Below are 23,256 nucleotides of genomic sequence, written 5' to 3' on the forward strand. Positions count from 1 at the left end.
TGTTTTCCTCTATTGGCTATAAATGGAGCACAGGGAGAGTGACTTTGTATCTTACATACCTAAGTGAGGCGCCTAAAATAGATGGCATGAATAATCCCTAAAATGAATACCAGTGTGCAAGAATGCAGTCATGAAGCTTAATCCAATTATCGCTATGACAGTTATGTCCCATTCTGCTTCCCAGGACTGATGTCGAGCCGTATGCTTTCTTTAGACCTACTCATGGCAAGAAGCTAACAGAGCATTTTCCCTCCACCATCCCTGCTAATAATGATGCTGTATGAAGCAAAAGGTGCAATGCCCTGGATAACAGTAACTTCCCCGGGTGAGGAAGGTCACAGATTAAAATCCCTTTGCCTCAAAGACCTGCAAATGTAGGTTGCCACCAAAGTACTCAACCACCCATCTATGAGAGAAAGAAGGCATCTGAAGGTATTTGCCTAATTCACATTTCCCTAGGCTAACTAGAAAAGCTACTAAGATTCGAATTTCATTGCTCTTTTTGTGTTTTCTTTCAAATACCGTATGGTGACTTTAGCATACATGCCCAGACCTCATTGCATTTTTGTCTTACAGCCCTGAAAAGTGCTGTGTAGTTGGCCAGGAAAACCTTTATAATCTCCACACAGCCCTACTGGTATCAGCAGAGCTGCGATGGCACAGTAATTTAGCTGCACAGTGCAGGTCTCGGCACAGGGTTAGAGAAATTGCATTGAAGGTGAAAGATGGGAAAAAAAGCTACTAGCAGAAACTGTCTGAAAGGAAAGGCTTTCATTTTAGTCACAAGGATGTCTAGTCAGGAAAAGCATTTGTATGCAAAGATCTGAAATAATGACAGCTCCTTTTAAAATAATAGAAATGGTAAATGTGGGTCTCCTATGTGGAAATCTGTAGGTGGGGAAATGGAATCAAGTCTATGCTGTGTGTGTCTGTTGAAATGAGAAGACGGTGCCTTTGTATAAAGATAGGGCATCTAAAGTCCATTCATCATTTTTTAATCCTTTCAGAAATGACTTATTACCCCAGAAAAGCAAACAGAGCAACTGATTCCATCCTGGTTTAAAAATGCATGATCTAGGACAGATTTTGGAAGATAGGATTGTCACAAGATGTTCCACCTATAGTATTATTTCCAATGTGGGAGTGTCCAGGGGCCCAGGCCTTAGGGATGGCATTTGAAGCCACTCAGGGGTGACTTAGGAACAGAAGTCTGGTGCCCGCTTGTGATTTTAAATACGCACGTACACTAGAAAGGAATAATCATTGTGTATTGTATTGAATATGTATAGGTGTGCTGGAGCTAGTTTTTCACTGCTTTAGAAGCAGGGAATTTGTGGACTAAAGATTATTAAGCCTCCAAAGGTTATATAAGGAAAGACACAAATTCTTTGCACAGGAATCCACACCTCTACTGAAAATATGTTACCGTTCCACAAAATAAATTTTAAAAAAGATTTCTATGGCTTGAGAGTGATGGAGTGACTGAGATGCAGATGAAATGAGGGCATCTCATCTTTGTTGCTAAATTCTCAGGGTCCCAGGTAGTCCGGTGCAACTTGAAAAAACCCACATCACCATATCTTACACCGAAATTGGTACTGGAGCAATTGGCAAGCGGGGGGAGTGTGTCTGCTGTTTTGCAGTTGCAGAGGGAATAGAGTTTGTATCACTAGGCACTTTGAAAATTGGACTCTGAGTGCCTACGGATGATGAACACACCAACTGTCCTCTTTTGGAACAATTTAGTATAGTATGTAGATGCTGTACATTGAGTAAATGGTAGAGAAGAGGGTTACTTCATGAATTCTCTTTATCTTCGGGGACCTCAGCTCTACACTTGGAGCTATGCTGCAAAGAGTTTTTTGCTACCTGAAGACCACTGCTCAGAGACAACAGGCTGAAATACACTGGTTTAAGGATGTCTGCCTAGTGTGTTGTGATTGCATTAATTACAAACCATGAATCATGGACATCTTGTTCCTGCATTTGTAAGATTAAAGTAGGCTATATAAATAACAGTCATTACAGGGTTTTTAAGTGGATGACCATTCTTGCTTCCAGTAGCAAATTTGGAGAGCTCATTATCTTTATATTTCCACTAATGGGAGGGCCATTGCATTCTACTGTTATAGATACAGCACTTCAGCTTATTTTGGTTTTGTGCCAGCGCTACTGTTTCCGACTGCAGTGAGCTACAGTGGGTAGAGTCACAGAAAACAGGAATATTGTGTACAGCCCTGGACTTCACAGTGGGCCGTTAAGAAGGTGTCTAAAAATATGTAAGCATTAGCCAAAATATAGAGTACACAAGCTTGGGTCCAGGATGTTTAAAACCACTTTGAATTTGGTTAGGAATTGGAAACTAAAGCAGAAGAAGTAGTTGTCAGCAAGCCTACAGCTCACTTCTACACTCTCGGAGGGTCCCACCTCTACAAGAGCTTCCTGGTGGGGCACTAACCAGCCTGTTTTTTGGGGTGCCATATTCTAGACTAAAACTCTCTGGCTACTGCAATGAGATCAGCTCCAGCACTGTTTCCTTGGCTTTCCAAGCATACACCCTTGACTCCAATTCTCTTGCCTGCATGCATAGAAGGCAAAGGCAATCCAACTGCCTTAGACCACATGATTACTGCCAGTCCTCCAAGGTCACCTTTTTTCTTAGAGACCCGGTCTTGTGGGAGCATAACTTTGCCTTTTCAAAGAGAGCCCATCTTGCACCAAAAGCAGTTTCTTTTACATTAAACCTTACAAGGAAGTTTTGTAACTAGACTGAATGTTTGTGTGCTAATCTCCATTTTACTGTTCTTCCTACACTACTAGACTGGATTGGAGCAACGTATTTTCAGGGTGCCAAGTTCTCTGTCAGACCTCTGGCTTCATGATTTCACCTCTAAAACATGAAATCTACTTGGTTTTCCGTGTTCATTTTCCCTTGGCTGTAAGACCAAACACTGTGAAATAGAGGTCCTGATACCACCCGAGAGACTGTCTCCTCTTTTGCATAAAGCTTCTTTCTGTCACTCGGTTTTGATGCTAATGCTCACTCTTGGTTTCCTTGCCTAACTTCTGAGGATATTCCACTTTTTAGCCTATCTACTTCAGGCTTGGTTTTGGAGAAAATGCATTTTAAGTGGGAAGCATGGATTGGATATTTTCTATTTTCCCCAGGAAAAATTGAGTCTTGTGTTGATTAACCCTATATGCAGGCAAGAATGATTATATAGAGATGTACAGAAATATTCCTGGCTGTTCACATAAGAAATCTAAGAGTATAGTAAAACATGACTCGTAATATCAAACTGGAATTGTATAGTGTCAGTGTCCAAGTTACTTATTATGACCTAGGCTACCATGACTCATCTTCAAATCTGAATTAATGTTCAAAGGAGAATTTGAGTTTCTGCTAGGTGGTATTAAATTACCAGAAGTGGCAATGGATATCAAATCTGGTTTGCCACGTGCTACCACGGGGTATTGCAGGCAGTGACCACATTTATCTTATCCTGCATTATGTCTCAGTTTGATACATACACTAATACATACCTAACTTAAATTAAGTCCCGTGTTGTTTTCTAGTCACTGGATTAGTCTTCTTGGCAGAATCAGGATGGAAAATGATTGTTTCTTCTCCAGGCAACTAATGCAGCCAAGTAATGAATTTTCTTATTCACTCTGAGTCCAGAGAACTAGACATAGTTTCATGGGATGTACTGAATAAGCAATGTTAATATTGCTGTGTTTACTCCCAGAGACCATTTTTGCTCTTGGTAAATTGATTCTCATTTATTCTGTGAATACAAAATGAACAGTCGTACTAAACACTATAGTTTCTCTCGCCTGCAGAGGAAAGGTGGATATAATCTATTTCTTCCCCTGTTCTTCAAGCCGTGTGTACACTCAGGTGATTTGCAGAGTTGTTGGACTTCCAAATAGGTGTTTGGGAATCAGGCTGCTTCGAAAATTGGGGAGTTTAGCTGCCATTGGGTACTCCAGCAAATTTCAGTGTCTGGGCCTGAGGGAATATTAACAAATCCCAGTCTTCCTTCCCAATTTTGACATATCCTTTTAAATAGTGATGGGAACATCTAGTGTAGAAAACAGATGATGCATTAGCAGAGACTGTTTCCTTACCATATATTGACTACAGTTTCAAGAGCTTTTAGGATATAATGAACACAAGAAATGCAGATATCCTTCTTTCAATTTTATCAATGAACTGTGCAGTACTATTATAACTTCTTCCAAGTCTTCTTTTCTGCAGGTGGGATATTGAAAGATTTCCTTCACATAAAAGGAAAAAAAAAATAATCAAATGACTCTCCCCTTTCCCCAGGCTTCATTTTTTTCCCACAAATTAGCACAAAATAGAGGTGTGGATCGAGGAAAAAGCCACAGATTTCTGGGAATTGTTGAAATAAACTCTGTTTCAGTTCAGCAGTCTGCATTAGGTTTCTGTCTTGGGTAGGCAATCATGTAAATCAGACGGCAAGTTCCAGCCAAGACCCATCTGGCAAGGTATAAGTTTTCCAGTATAACTGGGAATTCTATGGGCTTTTTGGCTGCCAACAGTCACCTCCATTAAGGTGACTTGCTGAGTTAGCTGCTAATTGGCTCTATGCAATTAACTTCCAATGCTCATAATCACTGTGATGTCTAAGGTACTTGTAAAACTGATGAATTCATATGTATGATCTCGCTGAAGTGAGGAAATATTACAAGTACCATTTTCCAGATGAAAAGCTGGAACAGAGGCAATTATCTGTTAATATTGTTCTAAATGTTAATTTTGGTACTGGTGCTATTATATTAGGCTTTTGTACAAATCAGGGAGTAACAAGTCATCTTCATTCCTTCAAGTCACATGGACAAGGAAGAGAAATAATGAAGGACAGGCAAAGTCCGGTAAAGAAGCCGGTACCATAGTGGTTTTGGTGTAAGAAGGAAAAAAAAAAAAAAAACAGAAGAAAAAAGGGCAGCTTCTAATGTGCTTGTTTGTGTTTAGCTATTGCAGTAGTAGAGTCAGATGCACCTATTTAGTGTATCTAACTAGCAGATTAGTTGGCAGACTTAGGATTTGGTATTTATATCACAATATAGACTGTAGCTAAATACTTTTACAGGTCGTCTTCTGGTTTTTTGTTTATATGTAGGCTACCACAGAAGTTAGCTGATGTTCTTTTATTTCTTTCTTCATTACAGCCACAGCAATACACACATGAGAATGCATTTCCAATCAAGTCTACAGCTTAAAACTGGGCATGCAGTAAAGTGCCTACTTGCATTTCTACCGCTACTAATGAACAAAATCCAGCGCTGTTCTTAAGGTACTGATCTCTGCTAAACATTGGAATAGAAAGAGAAACTCACAGAGCAAATGGTCATGACATTTCCAGCTCCACCTTTTCCGATGTTAATTTTGGAGAAAAAAACTTAATAAACTATGCACCCATTAAAAGGAACTTAAATACATCCCTCTCTCACTGGTACTTGAAATTGCATGAAGAAAACTGAGAAGTAAATTACTTTTTTGCAGATTTTTGGTTTTTAATGTATTTCTTGATTGGTTTTAGAATTGGTCAAATAGTAACAGTTTTTATTGAATGGACTGTTTAGCCAATAAATGATATTCCTTGTCCAATGCTATTCAAATAATTGTGCTTTACATATACTCATGTCTGCTGCTTTTACATTTTGACAGTAGAGTTAAGAGGCCTTCATTTGGTAGAGCTGGGTAAAGTGATCTAAATGGATATAAACATGTGGACAAACCATCTTTTCTGAAAACAACCGTATTTCACTTGAAAATTTCCAGCATGATAGAGCACCTGGGAACTTGCCTCTCTGTCAGACCCCACTCTTTGTTCTTGAAACGCTCAGTGAGTTCATTCAGAAGCAAAGATCTTAAAGACATTGAGACTCTGCAATTTATGGAAAATGGCATCAGGTAGGGAGAGATGTGAGGGGTGTCCTGCCAGGACAGATAGCTATGCCCTGGGCATAACTTGTGCTAAACTCAGAAGAAATTTATTTGGGAAAAAGTGTTTAGAATACCCTCCACCGAGGGTAATCTTCAGAGCTTACACTTTCTGAGAAACTAAATTGCCTTGGAGATAGAAATCTGCAGGAAACCTAGCTTTAGTTTCAGCCTTCAGAGACGAGCTTATTTCTAAGAAAAACATTTTTACAAAAAAGGGATATGCCCAAAAGCAAACTGAACACAAGGCAAACATAGTAATATTCCTCTTTGTTAAATTAGCTGATGCTGAGTGATTAGTACTATTGTTCAACTCAGCTGTTAACTCTTAGCTGATTTCCTAGTGCTTAATTCCGAGATAATTTCAAAGAGATTTATGCATGAACTGAGAGTTAAACATAGACTTAAATGCGGTACTGACACAGGCATTGTATAGGCATATTTTTAATATGAAACATTCTGAATCCAAGCTTCAGCAACATCTTTAAGCACATTGAAGTTGAAGGGATTACTCACATTCCTACAGATCCCTGCACCCTCGAGCACCACGTTGAATTATGACATAGTAAGGGATCAGTATGAGTCTTATCTCTGCATTTGCCGAGTGGCTTGCACCACTGAATTCTGGCAGGGTTGAAAGAAGCCTCAATCAGTCAGTTACTCTCTTCTGCATCTGGCTTGGCAACCAGTCAAGGAGAACAACAGTGCTCATTTCCTATTCATGTATTATGCACAATTTGCTTTGAATACCTTGTTTATTCTAACACGAAGTATATATTTTCATTTCATTTCGGTACTACATTAGTGGGAAGACGTGAGAATTGAGGACACTACTCAACTATTGAGCCACAGATCAATAGACAAAAAGTTTTTAAATGGCTTTCAAATGCCTGCATTGATAAAGCTATATCCATTATTCTTCTCTCTGCTACCGGGGTAGAAATAATAAATATTTCAAGAATCCCAAAATAGATGGAAGTAGTAATATTGACTAAGCAGAAACAGTTTGCCAGGAGATTAGGCTTTAGCTGGTAGGATTTAAATATGCCTGGCATGTCAAAGCAATGTGACAAGCCAGTGTTTTCATAATGTTCTGCGTCTACCTCATAACTTGTTGTGAAAGAATGATGACTGTTGCCAGCTTGCTTTGTTCTTATTAATATTTTTGAAGATAAGAAAGTGAAATGGCTCCATTTCAGGAATTAAGTAATTTCTTTGTGCCAAAATACTGACAGGAACTCTTGATGCGGGAAGATAAATTAGAGTTCTGACTCCTGCATCACAAAAAAGAAGTCAATGCTGCTTGAAAGGAGCCTTGCTGTTCAAGCTGGTGTTACTTCTTTTAATATTGCAGATGCGAATGTCAAGTGAGTTTTCTATGTGAATTTCTGTAATATGAAATGGAACAGACTGTTGAACTCAGGCACTTTGAAGCTCTAATTTTAAAATTCAGGGATAATTTTAAGGAAGGGACGTCAGAAGAATCAGCAAGTGGAACCCATGGACCTCAGTCAATAATAATGTAACATCAGCTGTATAGCACTATTTGCAGCCCACAACCAATGGGATACTCGCCTTTGTTGTCTTTGCCGCTGGTTATTCCAGGTCCCTCCAAGCTGCACTTGCAATGCCTTCCATTCCCTTCATGCAGATGGTATTTGAACCCCTGGTGAATAACTCTCTATCCACCTCCATTCTAATCCAAGAAGTCAGCCTTGCCTATGAGTCCAAAATGGCAAAATTCCCACCCAGGCCCTTATCCAGTGCAGCAACAGCAGTAGCTTCCTCCTAGTACATCTCATGTGAACCAACCTTCTTCTGCGTTACCCTGGTACAGACACTTCTGTCTGCTTCTTGCTTTATTCCCGTGACCTGGACACCCACGTCCTTACGCTGGTTCTTTCTCTGTTGCAGTAAATATATTTGTTTTTTCACTAGGACAAGAGTCTTTGCTGTTTAGTTGACCTCTTCCCATTAGGACCCATCTTCTTGTACCATGCTGGTGTATGTATTATGTGTGCCTTTGCTCTGGCAGCAAGCCCAGCCCTCGTGCTCTCTGTGCCAGATGGACACACAGGGTCATTTTCTACCCTTCTCTTTTCCAAATCCCTTCTCATGATGGTTGCCCTGGTACTCTGCTTGCTGATGATGGTAGGTAGAAAATGGACAGTGTCCATCTAGGGCTTCAGTTGCTCTTCTGCTCTTTGCCCACACTACTGCTTGACTGCCTACCTTTTACCATCTTCCATATATTCACCTGGGATTGGGAGCTCTTTGAGCAGAAACTGGCTAGTTTGACACTCCTGTGAACATTGTAACACTTGATCTGTGATTGATGCTTTCAAACTGTGCTGTGAGGCTGTAGCAACACACCTTACTTGGCAGAAAATACCGCCGGCACACGAAGGAAGTGGCATGAAAGTCACAACTGAGATAAGGAGCTAAACCATTTATTGCAGGTGACTCCCAGGCGAACAGGAAAAACAGCCATCAGCACTTCAGAAGAGGAGTCACCACAACCCTTCACCTCCTCACCTTTCAAGAACTCTTACATCACCTGTAGTTACAGGCCGGTCCCTTTGCATCACTTTGCACACCTTGGTCTAACTGTTTCAACTGAGAGTAGTTCTTCAAACATGATGAGCTCCTGGGCAGACATGGTTGAGACCATGAGCAGGAGTTCATTTGCTTGCAAAGAATGCATGTTGAAAACTGGAGAGTGTAGTCCTTTGCTTTTCCAGTTTAAACAGAGATACAACAGACATCAAAGGAGGATGAAATATTGCTGAGAAATCACATGTTAAATAGATCTTTAGTGGAAAAGTGCTGTAATTCCTACCATATCTTACAAAAAAAAAAAAAGCTACAGGAAGCATATAAACATTTCCTATATACACAAACAATACAGCACAGCTGTCTTGTAAGCAGGGATTAGTAGCAGGACACTGTTATAGAAACAGCACATATTTTCCCTTGGGAGACTTAAAACGCCAAAAATTTAGTCCATTCAAGGCCACAGAGAAACAATGTGCTGCTTATGCTCTTGTTATTTTTGCTCTTGAATGCAAGAGTGTAATTGATAGAGCAATACTGTTATGAAGTACTTTAGAAAGGGTTTTAGTAGAAAAACACAAGAGATTCATCTTAAACCAGTTTAATTTAAACAGTTCCATGACAATAAATATGGACATAACTTCTGGGAAATGTGGATGCAAATTCAGGCTGGAAGATAAGATTCAGTGAAATCAATGAGTTGCAGCTGCTGCATTTGACACAGACATTACTACATCTAGCAACATCTTTTTAGATCAGAGCCCTAAGATAAGCAGCCATCCACCCATCTTATGGCAAGCTGGAGCTGGACATTAGGCGGCAACTGAATTCTTCACCACTCAACTTATGTTTTCTTATTTGTCATTTTAATAGTGATTCCTGTGCACTTCAGATGCCCTTTCCCCTCCCACACACTACCTGTGATTGCCAACTGTGTAACGAAGAAGGTCATTCGAGATTTCCGCTTCCTCCTCCAGGTAGAGAAGAGCACGATGGCATTCCCAGCAATTGTGACAACAAAAAGAATCCAAAGAGTCACCAGCTGCTCTGTCTGCATTGGAAAGAAGGGGAAAAGGTGTATCAGTAGGTGGATGGGTAGTGAATTGGGTTAAGCCAGTCAGTTATCCTAGGACAAATGAGATGAGAATGGAAAAAAAGGAGTGAAATGTGAGTTTTGCCAATTGATTTCTAATTATTTAGTCTAAAATATATTCTTGTTCTCTCAGAAAATACTTAACATGCATCACTGCTGGTGACGTTCATTCCGGTTTGATTTGCAGTGGCTGTATATTACTTCTATCTTCACAAAACCACTAGCAGTGTCTGTGTTTGGCGCTTAACACTAAAATGAGAGGCAGCCCTCAGTTTTCTTGTGTTGCTCCAGCAAGCTGTGAAATAACCAGCTGCCTTACTTTGCAAGGAATATTGATAGATGGGCTCCTTCGGAGACACGGGGGAAATAAATACTTCTCTCCTTCCCAGCTCCAGGGAGTCTGGGTCACCCACAAGCCCTGTGAAATTCAGACGTCCTCTCCATGATCTAGATGTGCACCAAGATTGAAAAGAAAGCATGACCCACTGCAAGGAAAAGTAAAATTTTGCAGCAAGCGATACGCGATGACAAAACGTCCCCTAGTGGTAGTGTGTACAAAGAAAAGAAAGTAAGAAAAAAGTTATTCCCACTCTCAAAGCATCAGGATCGTCTGGCTGCAAGAACAACGGTGTATGTATCCACATTTGCTTGTTTTGTGAGCTTGTGCCCGATCTTCTCCCTCCTTTTGACCTACCAAAACCCATTTGGTCCTCTCTAGATGCAGGATAGTTATTTTTCAGTGACCACTCTGTAGGTTTCCCCTCGCCATGTGAGAGTGTGAAGTTTAGGTTTTCTCCATAATGGCCAGCCAGCTCTGATGCCTGAGAAGCATTGAGTTTGGTGAGCATGGGGTCAGCTGGAGAAAATATTCTTCACTTTGCAAAATCCTCACTTACAAAAACCTGTCCTGTATAAAGCTGCATGTAGCAGCATGGAGGAAGATGTTTCTGCTGCTCTTCTGCAAAGACAAGTAGAAGAGAGGGGATTTTTCACAGTAACAGTTAAGTTTGAAGGACATAGAGCAGGGGAGCTAAGGAGAAAAAAATTCTAATGTATCCAGCAGCAATGATATACACATCATTATTATAGTCAAAGAGAGAAAAAAAAATAGATATATGGCTCAGCAGAACTGGTAGTTTTAAAGGTAAGCCCAATTTCCATAAGGGACCCCCTCTTCCAGAGCCTGCCGCTCCTGAGCACACACCTGCCTTTGATGTTTCAGGAAGAGACAGTTGATATGAATGAAATACCGAAGAGCCTTCAGCCCCCTGCTCTGCCTTCTCGTGGCTTTCCAGTTTCCATTGGTCACCTGGATTCACACCCTAGCAACTGGGATGAGTCAACTGCTTATGTCAATGCAGTCATTTGCGATCTCCCAGTTCCTGATACCAAACCCATAATGTGGGAGGTAGTGGAAAATGGAGGAGACAGATAAGGGCTGCAGTTAAAGAGTGGTCCCAGCTGCTGGCCCTACAGAAATGACCCTCAAGGCACTGTCCTGACCAGGTTGGGGGAAGGAGGTTGTCAGTGAGACAACCTGACTGCCTGACTGGGCTGATGATGGTGCAGAAGGAGGGGAGAGCACTCGTTAAAAGTATTTGGCAGCCACAAGCCCATGACTTTGGCTGAGCAGAAACCAGTGCTGCTGCTGCTGCCTGCAGAGAGAAAACAGCTCAGCTGTGAGCGTGGGGAGAGAAAGTGATATGGCAGGAAAGGAGTAGGGGCAAGGAGCTACTTGCTCTGCTGTGAGCTTTAGTGCCTCGTCAGCTCTTAGCTCCCTCCTGGTCAGCAGCTATGGTCCCTCCTCTACTGGGGACCCACTTGTGGGAACCAGCCTCAGCTTTGCTCCAGGTAGGTAGCCATGCTACCCTATGGGTTACCTGGGTGTGCAAGAAAGGCAAGACCTGGTATATGAGCAATTTGAGGCTGCATTCTGAGATTAGCTTAAGCATGCAATGAAGGCGGTGTTTAGATGGTTTTGCTTTTCCCAGCATGATAACTTTTGCCAGCGTAATCTACCATTTGGGTCATCTCACCTAACGTTAAAGCTCTAAAGAGAGACAACTACTCTAAATTGTCATAGCGTAGCCTAGATAATAGCAGTATCTCAGAGATGAGTCACCATTCATCTCACCTACCTTGGGATGGCCTGTCTCCACTGATTATAGAGTGACCTAGATAGGACAACTTGTGTGGGCTGGATGCTTAGCCTTTAGACAAAAAATCCTCCACCTTTTTTTGAGTGTCTGCAAATGTCTTGAATTTCTTGGAATTTTCCCTTCAAAATGTGTGTCAGAGACATGGTGGAACTATTTTACAGGTATGTTTTGCTTTGTAAATAAATTGGAAGGAGTGTCTTTTTGGGAGGTAATTAAAATTAAAAATGGTAAGTTTTCCCATCACTTCAGTTCTTGAAACCAGTGGGTTCTCCTCAGGGTTTGGTTTGTCTTTTCCATTTCAGAAAATGTCTTTCACTCATGAAGAAAACTGAGGGGCAAGACTTGTTCCTATATTCTCTGCTATAAGATCAGGAGAGCATTTTCCTTAAAAGAAATTCTGTATTCCTGTATTATACTGATACAGATACAAACAGAACAAGGATCTGACACTCCAATATTCTTCCGATTCCCACAGAAGAAATACCTATGGAGCAACAGAAACTGTGTTAGAGGGGTGTTTCTCCACCATAGGAGCGCAGCACATACGGTCAGTTTAAATCCCCTCCTGCCAAGTTAAAAAGCAATGCTTAACAGTTTAGAAATTTCAGGCTAAGGCTCTACGGAAATGTACAATTAAACCATACTACAAAGACAACGTGAAGGGTGCAAAAGCTGAATACTGGAGAGGTAAGTTTGAAAGGACATAGACAAAGGAATAAAGACAAAATTTCTATTAATCTATTTGTGGTAGCTGGCATTCAGAGAGAAGAGAAACAGATCTCATTCTTGGGGATTAAGGAGCTATAACAATAGGCAACTTAAATCACTCCAGCCTCTCTCAGTTTGTGTTAGCTTGCAGAATGAAAACTTCTGTGGTTATTAATGGGATGCCCACCGCGATAAAGGCCTTCATGGAAGCTAGGCTCAGAATTCAAAATGATCTTGATGAATTAGAAGCATGCACTGGAAAAAAATCAAGATGCTGTTCAACAAAGGAGAAGTGTAGGACTGCACAGTGCAATGGGGGTAATCACAACATGTCGGGCGAGCCTTTGAAACATCTCCCCTGCATGCAGCAGGTAAAGTGCCCCACAGGTGGAACATGATTTAATAATGTCACCCTGCCAAGAGAGTGACAACCACCATCGTGGGATCAACACTAGTTTTGCATTCCTCTGCTCTAACTCTTCCACTGTACCCAGCTGCTGGACTATGCAAACTCCTGGACACCGTGGTTCCAGAGAGACACCGAGCAATAAATTGACAGCAGTCTAGAGCACATAGCCATGCAAAAAAAAAAACCAACCAACCCAGCCTTGAATGAAGTTGCTTAATCTAGCAAAAAGCAGACTGCAGCGAAGTATGAACAGAACCTTGAAGATGCAAAAAGACTGATGTGAAAAAGGAAAGGAATAATCTCTTCTTCAGATCTACTGCAGATTGGCCAAAAATCAGTGAACTGAAAATACAGCACAGAATGCAGGTCGATCATATTAAAAAATCGACTTAAAAATAGACCATATATATAGACTGGTTGAGTCAGTGAAACCTCTATCTATGAAGGTCTTAAAAAATAGCTATTAGATTAGAGGGATAGCTGATTGATCCCTCAACTTCACTCCAGGTGCATTTTTCTGTAATTCTGGTTTATTGGTCACCTTAAAGTTGCTTAGACATAGAGGCATTTCATTTCATGTCTTGTTTGTTCATCAAGGAGAAATCCTCTTTTTGCAACAACCTTCAGCAGGGTGATTTACAAAAAACACTGTTTAATAATACGTTGCACAGACATCAGCAGCATTCTGGATAAAAAGAAAGATAATAACATCTCCCAAACCCCTGTGTGGAAGCTTTCTTTTGGGAAGGGCTGTTTTTGCCATGGACATTGCTAACTACATTACATGAGAATGCCGTGAGTTGTATACACCAGTTCTTTTAGACTAGAAAACATAAAGATGCTGGTGACTTAATTAAGGTCACAGAACAAATCAAAGTCAAGAGGATTTCCTTGGCTTGACTACAACCATTGCACGCACTGCTATTCTACAAGACTGCTGTGTTTGGAGCATGGAAGTGCTTGACATCTGGAGCACATATTCATGTTTTGCTAATTTGCTTGAAGATTAAAACCAGCTTTAGTCAATGAAGCAAGCCTCTTCATGGGTGAAATGTAAGCCAGAAAACCTGTCTGAAGATTGTGTGCATTTTCCTTTGCTTGTAGAGGAGGCTTGTTATTTTGTCTCTCTGTCACAATTTCTGAATTCATAGGCTGCAATAAGTCTAGCATGAGGTTATTCTGCTTTATATTTGAGACAAAGATCATCCCTGTGAGCAGCTTTAATCAAGAGCATAGTTAAATCCTCTCAGAGCCACTGGGAGATGTTTTGGTGCCATGGTGCCATCCTTCCAGTTCTCACCAAACAACCTCCTTGCTCACTCATTTCTCAGGATTTACACCCCCTCTGTTGGGGGGCACCAGCTGTGGCTGTGGAACAGGGATATATCTGATAGCCCATCCCAATGGAGATGCTGTTGCTCATGTCTTGAGGTACAGAAGCCTTTGTCTGACATCACAGAAGTTGCCTAATAGGAGAGGTACCGCTATCAATGGACAAAGCACGTTTGTACTTGAACAGGAACCTAACGTGAAACAGTTTTGCTCTAGGTGCTGAGGCTGTTTGGGATAGAGCCCGGAAAAAATAGGTTGCCAGGTAAGAAATAAGCAAATAAACAGAAAAAGAGAGGGAGAAGTACTCCTTTCCTAATGTGACTGGCTGGCCTCCTAATGTGAGGAGAGGGGGCCTATAGTGCATTCATGTCCTCACTGACCTGGTGCCTTCTTGCTCCATGTTTTTGGTCACCTGGGTGAAGAAGAAACACTGATCCCTCATATCACAGGTCACTAGTGGCTTAAGTCTCTAAACAGCTGCTTCGTGCCAGCTGATTAAATGCTGGGAATATGTAAAAGGTCTGACTGCTTGCCTTTAGTATATTTTAAAAATTATGTTCTTAGTGTGACTGATTGCAGCAATTGAGATTGTAAGAGAGAGATAATCATGGAGCAAGCCAAACAATTTTGTAAGGATGTTCTCCTTAACACATAAGAAGAACACATAAATCTCTTTGCTAAATTGGGGAACTGTCATGCTCACGGTCAGGCTTGCCACTAGAAGTGGAGGAAAAAAAGAGAAAAATCTTTTCTCACCCTCTGAAACAATCACTTTAATTGTAGGCCATGCAAGAAAGGAGTCTGGATTTTGCATTATTTTGGCCCTGTTGTAGAACTTCTGGAGCCTTGAACTTTCAATACTGAAAATGTTCAGGACAGATTTGTTATTTTAATAGCCCCTTTTTAGAATGGAACAAAAAAAACCAAAAACCAACACTAAAAAAAACAAACCCAGGAAGATTAGTTTTCCTGAGGCAGACAGGTGCCATGCAGCCTGACTGATTCCAATCAGGGATTTATAGTCAGTTTACCTCTAAGGCAAATTGTGCTTTAGAGTGCAACACTGAAAAAAAAAATTATCAAAGACAGACTTTCATCAGCACAATTTAATTAAGGAGTCTTAAAGGTACTGGCACAACCTCATATTAAAATAAATAAACAAAAATAAATAAAAAACCTTCTGTCTCATACTGGCTTATTCCTCCACAGCAGAAACCCTAGAGGAGTCTTGTAGGGTCTAACTGCTGCCTACCTAAAGGGAGGGTGAAGAGAAGGTGGAGACAGGTTCTTCTCAGAAGTGCACAATGAAAGGACAAGAGGCCACAACTAAGAGTTGTAACAAGGGACGTTTTGATTAGATACCAGAAAAAAAATGTTCAACATGAGGGTGGTCAAACACTGAGATGGGAGCCCAGAGAGGCTGTGAGATCTCCATCCTTGGAGGTTCAAAACTTGAGTGGACACTGCCCTGAGCAATCTGGTATAGTTTGAGTTTTCTTTCAAGTGGTTGGTGCAGGTCACCTCCAGGAGTCCTCCCCTACCTGAAATACTATGCACACACAAGTATGCATAAGACCTATTTTCTTAAGGAATGTACTTAAAACTAAAAGGTACTTATACAGATGTAATCAGATGAGCGCTTTGCACAAGTTGTATATTATTTATTGTATCATCGAAACATGAAAAACTCAGATCCTTGTGGGAATCTTTACATAAAATAAAGTTCACCCTGCAAGTCAAGGGTGAACATATTAGTCTTAGGAAAAAGCACTTAAAAAGCATAAGGTGGCATTTGTCTTATGCTTATGTGGAAGCCTGAGATGCAGAATTTCTGCCAGGGTGTGACGAGCTTAAACAATGAGCTGTCAGAAGTCAAGGACGATGCCACTGAAGGGATCATGACTATTGTTGGTTTTATAAGCTACAAAATAAAGGTTCTTTAATACAACAAACTTGGTTAAAGTACCAACTGGAAGCATTCATACTTCTGCTTGTATTGAAACTCTCAACGCAAGTTGGGTTGTGAAAAAAAAAACAACAGCAGGAATGTGTAGGTGTGTGCTGTAGGTGTGTTACACATACTTTAGTTGTAGCTAGCAGTTCTGACTGTCAAGAAGGAACAAAGCAAGGGGCAACAAATATTTTACCAAAAGAGGGACAGTGGTGGGAATACTTAGTCTAGAAGTAAGCTTCATACAGTAAATGTTAGGCAGCTGAATGTGAAAGTTCAGATGATTAATTCAAACTGCCTTCTAATGCTTAAGAAATCTGAAAGGAAAAAAAAAAGGAAGGAGGATTTGGGGAAAATGCTAAAATGGCAGGATTGCTCTTGATTCGTTTACAGATAAACCTTTTCTCAGTGAGAAAGAAACACACTAACAACTGGGAAGATCATTGAAATCTTATGCTTCTGTTGTCACAAGCAGCAGAAATTGTACTGGCCATTCCTGCAATACCAGCGCATTTTGAAAGAGCGTTCTCCATCTAGCAAGGCCAAACTAAGAAGATTTTTCTATACAGTGTTCATATAAGATGTGTCAAAGAGTGTTCTCCATCTAGCAAGGCAAAACTAAGAAGATTTTTCTATACAGTGTTCATATAAGATGTGTCTGAAAACTTTGGGAAAGTAATTTGAATGATGCTGAAAAACTCTGGGAAAACTCATGTGAAGATAAGAAAGACTGAGAAAAGAGAAAACTCAAAGCTAAGCTTTATATTTTGTCCTTGAAAGTGCTTCCACTATGACTGAATTTGAAAGAAACACACTTGGGCAGGCAACAAACCCTCTAGGAGTTGATGTTTTTTTGTTGGTTGTTTTTTTTTATTTTTGTGTGTGTGTGTTAGCTTTGCCTGGAATGGAGCCCGATTCAAACTGCATAAATGTTAGTTCAACCCCAGGTTTGCTTCTGGGGCTGCTGCTTTCCCATTTCAATGGCAATGGTCATGCCTGATAGTTTTTGTATCACCTTCAGCACAGAGGCTGCTTTACTGAGATGATTTCTCACAGGCTGGCTGTGTTATCCTCCCAGCACATAGCTACAGGTCATTCTGGAGATCCTGGGATGTGTTGCCATACAAGGCCTTCACAACACGCCAGAGGTGTTGGCAACAGTCACTTCTCCACAGGTCCTTGTGGCTGGAAGAAAGGCACAGCTGGAAGGGACCCAAGCTGATGTTTTCTATTCTGCCAAACTTGAGAAGCAGTTTTGCATGAGCTTGTGTCTATATGGTATTGTACTCATAGTCTGTGAATTTTAATGTGTTATGTAGATGAAAAATCTATAATATTTTCTCCTTTTTAGAACTTAGGGAAACAGACAAACTCAGGAAGCTCGTTCACTAAATCAGCACACTTTCTTATGGAAAGGGGTAATTATGTTATTAAGATTACTTTCACTTCTTTTTGAAATCTAGCAAAACTGTATCTATGTTTTTTTGTGAATCTCCAGGTTTTTAAAAATGTTTTTCTTAGCTCTGACTTCACCATCATGGGTAAGGCAGAGTCCTTTCAGTGCACAACATTTAATGCAGGTGAATTGCTGTGATCTTTCCAAGCAGAAATAACAGCTAAATAAACCACCCCCCAACTTGCCCGAAAATCCTCTGTAGGTGTGACTGGGATAGAGGGCAAGATTTCCAGTCAATAGCAAATGGTAACAATACAATTTTACTAGCAGATAGCTCGCACTTGCCATTCTGTTGTGTTTTGGTAAAAGATGGATAATAAATTGTGACAGTGCTGCTCGGTTATTGCAGGATTTTTTTACCCATTGCTCCCTAGGAAACTTCCACAGAAGAAGACAAACAGATATCATAGAATAATAGAATGGTTTAGATTGGAAGGGACCTTAAAGATCATCTAGTACAGCCCCCCAGCCATGGGCAGAGACACCTTCCAGTAGATCAGGTTGCTCAAAGCCCCATCCAACCTGGCCTTGAACACCTCCAGGGACGGAACTTCCACAACTTCTCTGGGTAACCTCTTCCAGTGCCTTACCACCCTCATAGCGAAAAATTCTTTCCTAATATCTATTCTAAATCTACCCTTTTTCAGTTTGATACCGTTATTCCTCGTGCTATCACTACACGCCCTTGTAAAAAGTCCCTCTCCAGCTTTCTTGCAGGCACCCTTCAGATACTGGAAAGCTGCTACAAGGTATCCCCGGACTCTTCTCTTCTCCAGGCTGAACAGCCCCAGCTTTCTCAGCCTGTCTTCATAGGAGAGGTGCTCTAACCCTCTGATCATCTTCGTGGCACTCCTCTGGACACGCTCCAGCAGGTCTTTGTCCTTCTCATGTTGGGACCCCAGAGCTGGATGCACTATTCCAGGTGGGGTCTCACCAGAGTGGAGTAGATGGGCAGAATCACCTCAATTGATCTGCTGGCCACACTTCTTTTGATGCAGCCCAGGATACAGTTGGTCTTCTGGGGTGCTAGTGCACGTTGCCAGCTCATGTTGACCATCCACCAACACCCCTATGTCCCTCTCCTCAGGTCTGCTCTCAATCCTTCTCCTCCTAACCTATGTTTGTGCTTGGGATTGCCCTGACCCACATGCAGGACCTTGCACTTGGCCATGTTGCACTTCATGAGGTTTCCATGGGCCTACCTCTCAAGCCTGTCCAGGTCCTCTGGATGGCATCCCTTCCCTCCAGCACATCCCTAATTTTAAAGTCATCAGGAAAGACGCATTTTTCATGGTGTACCTATTTATCTTTTCCTAGAATATTTTTGATATGCAGAGATAATATTAGGTCTCTCAATGGTCCATCCGTAATTGTATGTGTTTGATAGTCCTACTAAAAACTGTGAAAAGCTGTTTTTTCCTGATCACAAAAAGGGGTAAAATGATTAAGTATGCCAAATCTGTACGATTAAAAATTCTTAAAAAACTAGAGAAATTAATACCTTCTAGGCATATTTGTATAGGAGAGGCAGACAAACGCAAACTATGTGGCTGAGCGGACCATGTAGTCAGAAGTATGAGGCTTACTAGTATTAAACTGCCAAAATCAGAAGTGTGAGGGTTGCTAGTATAAAACAGCCAAAACCAGTCGGCTCACAGCCACCCCCAGTCAGGCTGCCAAACAGCCAGATCATTTCTGTGTTGCGCTTAAGCTGCTAGATGAAGCCAGCCTGGCCAAAAGCACTGCAGATTTATTTCACAAGGAGATCAGCTATTACATTCTCTGTGCAGCATCTCAGGAATAGCAAAAGTCATTATGGCATATTGCAGAGGCTGCGTTCAGGAGTTCCTGACACCTTACTTGTGTAAACTTAATTCTTCTCTTCTCCCCCCCCCCCCCGAAAGATTGCAAAGTTACTTATGAATTATTTGATATGCCTATTTTACTAAAATGTATGATTGTATTTGCAGAGATTACTCCAGAAATTTGACAGCACCCATTATTATTTTTCTATTATGTATTCAATGATGGGATGCTCTGTGAGGTGTGCTTGAAAATCAGAATGAGCAGTAGCATAGGTAAATGCTTTCCAGGAGATAAAGAGACTCCTGCATTTGAAAGAAATTATAGGGACAACAGATTCTGACCTAAACATGCTCTGAGAACACCTGGTGCCAAATCCTTTTTACCGGATAGTCCTACAAAACAAGTCAAGGCAAACCTTCTCCCCACGTGTTGGTGTCCTCAGGTTTTTGATGGGGATGGTAAGCCCTGACCTTTGTAAAAAGCATTAGGCTCCGTGGATAAGCAGCACATACTCTTAGATTTGTGCTTACTCTGGCATGGCCATGCAGTCTTGTTTAATGTCTGAGCTACGCGGGCTAAAAAATGAGGATACTGGGAATGCTACAGTGTGGGGCAAGGACAGTCAGAGTCCCAAACATTCCTTCCTGAAAAAAAAAAGAGAATTTAGATTACATGTGTAAGACTATTTTTGGTGGAGTTGATGTGCACATTGCTCCTCCTGAGAGCTGTAGCACTTCAACCGCCACTGCTGCGGGCCAGAGGGAGTGCGATGTCAACATGTGGACCAGTGGCATGGGTTCCCAAAAAACCTTGGGTGTAAATGACCAAATCTTTGTGTCCTTCTGCACAGGTGAGGGTTCAACCCTACACATCAGAAAACAAAACAAGCAAATGCATTAGATCATGGAAGTCAGCCAGCCTTCCTGGGAGGCAGGAGATGATGGTGGGAACACTGAGAAAGGGATAACAGATGGGACTCTTCTCCTTTCGAACACTCCAACCTTTACTCTGTTGCATAAAAGTAGGGCACCCCGTTTCTCAGCAGACCTCTTATAAAAGAGATGAGCCCTACTCCTCTCTGAGGACAAGCACATACTCCTACCCTTGGGGAAGCTTTGGGGCTGTTGGGGGCCTGGCAAGGTGAGGTGCTTCTTCCAGCCCTGACAAAGCCTCCCAGCCCTGTGGACTACCAGGAGAACCTATTCTGAGATTTCAGCTTCTCTCCAGGCAGGTTTCTGGTTTGTACCTTGTCAGGCTTGCAGAGTTAAGAAGGTCCTAAAGTGGAGAAAGGCCACAGGTGTTCAGATGGTCTCTGTTCTTTTCACATTACTGTATTTGGCAGAGGGCAGTTGACGCTCGCTTAGAGCCCTTTTACACATAGATTAAATGCATATGAGGCAGATTGTAAAGGGATGTAATGAACTCTCCTTTGGCCTGGGAGGTTAGAGCTGTAATTAATACCGATTTGCACATCTGTTCCGAATTTGGTGCTGACACAACCAAGAGGACTTCTGATGCATGTGGTGTAAGACAGTAAGCTACCTGGATGCCTTCATGTAAAGGTACCCGGGAAGAAATACAGTTTGGGCTTTCAGGGACCATTTGCCATGACACAGCAGGAAGACCTGCACATAGGTGGGGATGAGCCAGTGCCTTTACTGTGGGAAGCACCAGCTCATCTTACACGCTGTGTGGTGCGTGGGTGCAGCTAATCATGCCCCAAAGGCTGTGACTCTGTGCCCCAAGAGCCCAGCCTAGTTAGCACACATGGCCATGGTCCCAAAGCAGACTTCATGGGCAAAGCCTTGGCTAGCAGCTGGGCAAGGAGCTATTTGCAAGAAGGCAAACATTTATTCTTCCAAGTGGATGAAACGCTCCATTTCCCAGCCAAAGAAAAAAGAAAACAAAAAAAAAACAACAAAAAGAGAAGAAATCTAATTGAACCGGCAAAATGCTTTCCAATCTGACGCAGTGAAGGATTTAGTTGTTAAGGTCTGAAGAGAAGTAGACAGAAACTCAAATGCTTCTGAAAGAGGGAGCTGGGAAGCACTCACAGCTCATCCCGTAACAGGACTTTTTGGCACTGAAATGCTCTAAGGCGCATTATTTTACATTACCATCACAGTATAACACAGTCACTACCTTAGGTGGGAACAGGCTGTCCTTCTGAAGCATGGGAAGAAAAGAAGAAACCGGCACTTGCTCCTGTGAGCACTGTGTGAGATACACTATGTAGCTGTCATTGGGTAAAATCATTAAAAAGTCATTAACACAGGAACTGCTCCAGGTACTGGGTGAGCATCACTCCCTTGTCTCCATTTATCCACTTAGATCATGACTTCCTATAACCACTTTCATAAGATAGGTTACACCTGCATTTCCCAAGCAGAAATAACTTCTGTTCCCTGTGTTAGACTTCTGCATCCCAGCATGTAGGCTCTGGAGACAACCTGTGGTTCATCTAGCCTGCCTTTACTGTCAGCCATGGGCTACAATGTCTTTGAAAATCCAAATAAAAGGCCAAAACTCCATTTGTAGCTACATTTTGAGCACTGGGCTCTGTTTTTTAATCCATTCAGTCTATTCCAAGCTGAACTTAACTTGCTCTAGCTGCTTAACCAGACCCTTGTGAAGAGGAAGGAGATGCTGTGCGGCTTGCTGGGAGGGGCAAGGACACAGCCACAAGGTGGGCAGCGCTGATGGAGGACAGCCAGCCGAGTCAGCAGGTATCAGCAGCACCTTCCACACGTGAACTTTTACAGAGAGCTGAAACTGCTGGCAGGGAGCCCTGCCTTCCCTGCACCGTAGTCGTCAGAGCAGGTGCTTCATCCCTCCTTTCCTGCAGCAGCACCAGCTGTCACTTGTCTCCAGAGTCAAAATATCTCCATGCCTATCAACAGCTAGTAATTGATGCGAAATCAGTGAACCTCCTTGCAAAGTTCATGCTATATGTGCCAGAGCTAGACGTCTGATGGAGGAGCGCAAATCTAATGAGAACCTCTCAGCTAACAGAATCAAGTTTCCTTTAGCAATGGACGAGCATGCATGACTATCCACGGTTTCCTAATTATTGTAATTTACTCAATCTCCCCTATTAAGGAGCATTTTTCTGCCTGGGGACTTCCTTGTCATGGAATTAATTGTCACTTTTAACATTATAAAATACTGCTCCCGTGACATTGTTCAGATTTACAGCCGTAAGTGTGGAGAGAAGAAAGGAGATAGATAAAAAGAAAGTTATTAAGAATATTTTGCTTGTTGCTTCTGCTTTTTTTCAAGAGCATTTTAGGAGTCTAACATGAGAAAAAAAAAGAAAAGAACAAAGGATTTTCATCACTGAAATCCTAGATATGAAAGTTTTATCAAGAAAAAAAAATGTATCAGCAGCATGTTAAAAGAAGCCCTCATTAATTAATAGTAGAACTACAGATCAACTTTTTCCTTAACAGAGGTAGAAACCTGTTGCAATTCCACTGATTCTACTGATGTTGCATCAGAGCACTAACAAGCTCACAGAAATCAAAATTGCCTCTGAACATATTGTCAAATGTTGTTAAGTGCCGATATCATTCCAATTGAGAGTGATCTCTCTGGTCCTGAGCTCCAGAAGGAACGGCAGGGTACTCCTTGTCAGACTTTTAATAACTTGAACTTGTACAATGTGCCACAACAGTGAAGTGACACATGGCAGGCAGCATGAAATTAAGCAATGAAAACAGCCACAGAAATCTGAAGGAAAAATGAATTTCAGTACCTCTTTCATCTTTTTCCTACATTCACATATTGCAACCGTGATGTTTGTCTGGGGAGATGAA

General features: G+C 41.6%; 1 protein-coding gene across 1 annotated transcript in view; it reads right to left on the reverse strand.

The window, feature by feature from the left end:
- NPSR1 (neuropeptide S receptor 1) overlaps positions 1–23,256 on the reverse strand; it is a 61,092-nt gene that overhangs the window by 37,100 nt on the left and 736 nt on the right. The window contains exon 2 of the mRNA XM_009886207.1: positions 9,446–9,578. Coding sequence (XP_009884509.1) covers positions 9,446–9,578 — 133 coding nt within the window. The remainder of the gene's footprint in view (positions 1–9,445; positions 9,579–23,256) is intronic.

The sequence above is a fragment of the Charadrius vociferus genome, unplaced genomic scaffold (assembly GCF_000708025.1).
Source record: "Charadrius vociferus isolate BGI_N301 unplaced genomic scaffold, ASM70802v2 scaffold545, whole genome shotgun sequence".
Lineage (NCBI taxonomy): Eukaryota > Metazoa > Chordata > Aves > Charadriiformes > Charadriidae > Charadrius > Charadrius vociferus.